Consider the following 3204-nt stretch of genomic DNA (forward strand, 5'->3'; position numbering starts at 1 on the left):
ACTTTCCTGAATTTTCTTATACTAATCTGGAGCTGCTGCTAAAACCACTGAGACATGAAATTAGTCTTTATAGGAATGACCAAGGGCAGTGCTCTAGAAATATACAGACTTGGTCATTCACTCTTGAATTTTTTTTTTTTTTTTTTTGGGACAGCCTTGAGAGAGTGGACATCGAAGAACTCTCTGAGGAGGGTTGAATTTTAGATATGGTTGGAACTTTCATCTAAGATCTATTCAAGAAGGTTTCTCCTTCACATACATATATTCCATAAATGGTATTTCTGCTAATAAAACTTATACTCTGTACTTGGAGTACCCTGTCACTCTCAGGAGTGCATATTTTAAGACAGTCTCTTGCATTCTTTTACAGGCCCAGTAAACCAGAGGACCAAAGGACCCATAACGGTCCCTAGGCCAACTGTTCTGTGGTTGTCGCAAAGAACTGGCATAGATTCCTTAAGAAAGAAGGTATCTGTTCAAAAATACTAATATATCAGTTTTGAGAATCCAATTCTTTTGACCTGGTAAACTACATGGCAAGCAAGAAAACTCAGTACTCCTTTCCACTTTGAAAAATGTCCAAAGATGTTTAAAGTTTTATTTTAAAAATAAAAGTGATCCATAAAGCGTAAGAGGAGAGTATTCCATCCAGTGCTCTATATCCATCTTCAACAAACTGTTGGAAACAGAAAAAAAATCATAAATACAAAATGGTTAAATTCTAATTATTATACTTTGGAATTTAAACATGAGCTATAAGACCTGGTGTTATGGGCAAAAAAAAAAAAACAAAAAAACCCGAGGCCCTGAAAATTCCTAATGCACATCTTTGATGAAAAAGCTAAGACCAGATGCCAAAGCTCCAAACGTCCAGTTTTCTGCTCTTTCCATCTCACCTGGCTGTCAATAAATAACCTTAGCTTTCAGGTGGAAGATTACAAAACGTGACGCAAAGATGGCCATAGTGCTAAGGTGGTCCTGGGAAGAACGACAAGGAGAAAAAAAGGGTGGCAGGCGCACCCCCAGGCCCGTTCTTTCCTTTTTGCTGTCACGCTCCCTGGCACGTTCCACCCTGAAGTGCAGCGTCACCCACCCGCACGGGGCAGACATTCCCGGTAAACACGCGCCATGAACGACACGGGAGCAACACACCCCCTCCTGCTCCCGGGGCCCGGGGGCCTGTCGCCTCCTGCCCACGTGCCCGGCCGCCCGCTCCCGGGTGCTGCTCACCGACAGCGCGCGCAGGCGGGCGGGGAGTGCGGGGCGCGCGCGGCTCGGGGCCTCCCCGGCGCCCGCGCGGGGGCTTCAGGCCAGGTCCAGCTTCTTCTGCGTCACCGCCAGCTTGTCCTGCAGCCGCCGCTTCCGCCAGTCCAGGTAGCGCCTCCGCAGCCAGCTCGCCTGCCAGCCCACGACGACCCCGGACGCGAAGGCCAGCAGCACCGACAGCTGCAGCGCCCTCTCGGACACGTCCGCCATGGCGACCCCTACGGCGCGGCGGCGGGGCCAAGCGGCGCGGCGCGTTCGCGGGCGGGAGCGGGCGGGGCGGAGGGCCGAGGCGGCTGCGCCTGCGCACTGGGTCCCGCCGGGCTTTCCCGCCCCGAGCCCGAGGGTTGCTCGGCGCTTCGCGGTGCTGGCCTTGCAGGTCTAGGTAACCTCGGCGCCGAACTGAAGTTCTCGGGACAAGCCAGACACCTCTTGGTATTTTCTCTCACCAGCATGCGAGCCCCATGTATGATTTTAGGTTTTCTGGCAGCCACATTAAAAAAAAAAAAGTAACAGAAACAGGTGAAAGTGTTTTAATAGTATAACGAACCTAACCCAATAGAAACGAAGTCTTCTGGTTTCAACGTGTAATCAATGTAAAATTTACTGAGATAATTTACAAACTTTCATGCTGTCTTTGAAATCCAGTGTGTCTTCTACCTTTAATGGCACATCTCATTTTGAACATCCAGATCTTCAGTGGAAATACTTGATCAGTATCTAGATTTCATAAAATTTACAGTTGAGAAAGTACATTCACATACCTATTGTTCCAAATACACTTAACAATTTTTCCAGTAATTGGATTATCCGTTTTTAAATTAAATTTAAATTTGTTAAAATTAAATTAAAACTCTGGCTCTTCAGTTGCTCTGGTCAAGAATGGCTTAGCGGCCACCTCGTTGGACAGCAGCGGTCCAGAGGCCACGCCATGCCAGAACCAGCCGTGGGTCTGTTCTGTTGGAATAAGAGAACCCCCATCCTGATGGTGAAAGTCACTGTGGTGGCCGGAGGAGACGCCCAGTGATCCCCACGGCCCAGCGTTCCCACTGCTGTGTCTCTCCCTCCCCTTGAGCGTGGGCTTGCTTCTAACCAGAGGGATCTAAGACTGAAGCTACAGATTCTCCTTGCGGGCTTGGGAAGTAGGGACATGCTGGAGAAGTCCAAGGAGCAAGGAACTGCAGATGCCCTCCAGCCAAGAGCCTGCGAAAGCTGGGACCCTCGGAAATGAATTCTGCCGACAACCTGAATGACCTGGAAGACGTTTTCCCCTGATTGAGCCTCTAGTCGGCATCTTGTGAGACTTTGAGCAGGAGCTCCAGCTCCGCCATGCCTGCATTCCTGACCACCGGCACTGTGCAATTATAGGTGGGCGTTGTTTCAGGCTGTTAAGTTGGTGGTGATTTGTTTTGTATATATAGAAAATGAATATCGCCATGGAAAGGAGATCAGCACATGGAGCCTGAACTCTTTCGACTGGGGACCTGACCTGGACTCTGCAGGTATCAGCCAGCGCACGTTTGTACCTGAGGCAGAGCGTGTCTTAGTAGGGCAATGGGATCCATGGCTGCCACCCTGAAAGTTCACTCAACAACCATTTACTGAATGCAGCAGGAGGCCTTGGGAATGCAGAGGTGAACGTGGCACAATGTACACCCTCAGAGAGCTTAGTGCCGAGTGGAAGAGATGGAAAAATAATTACAACACAATGCAGTGAATTAGAATGTGTAGTGTAAGCATGTGGCTTAGACTTCAAAACAGAAAAATCAGCTCTGAGAAACATTCTCTCTTTCTCAAATGCCCCCTCCAATCTGTTAGCAAATCATGTTGGTTCTAGTTTTGAAATACGGCCAGAACTGAACCACGGCTCACACTCCACGGCTACCACCTGTCCAGACTGCCCTCCTCGCTTTCCTGAATTACGGCAGCAGCCCACACCAG

At 49.2% G+C, this 3204-nt stretch overlaps 1 protein-coding gene across 1 annotated transcript; it reads right to left on the reverse strand.

Moving 5' to 3' along the window:
• Nucleotides 1-560: 560 nt before the first annotated feature.
• On the reverse strand, nucleotides 561-1525 carry MTLN (mitoregulin). Its single transcript, XM_037807739.1, has 2 exons — nucleotides 1231-1525; nucleotides 561-676 (listed from the first exon to the last, which is right to left on the reverse strand). The coding sequence occupies exon 1, from the start codon at nucleotides 1474-1476 to the stop codon at nucleotides 1306-1308; it is 171 nt and encodes a 56-aa protein (XP_037663667.1). The 5' UTR covers nucleotides 1477-1525; the 3' UTR covers nucleotides 561-676; nucleotides 1231-1305.
• Between the last annotated feature and the right edge of the window lie 1679 nt (nucleotides 1526-3204).

Source organism: Choloepus didactylus, chromosome 17, assembly GCF_015220235.1.
Source record: "Choloepus didactylus isolate mChoDid1 chromosome 17, mChoDid1.pri, whole genome shotgun sequence".
Taxonomy (NCBI): domain Eukaryota; kingdom Metazoa; phylum Chordata; class Mammalia; order Pilosa; family Megalonychidae; genus Choloepus; species Choloepus didactylus.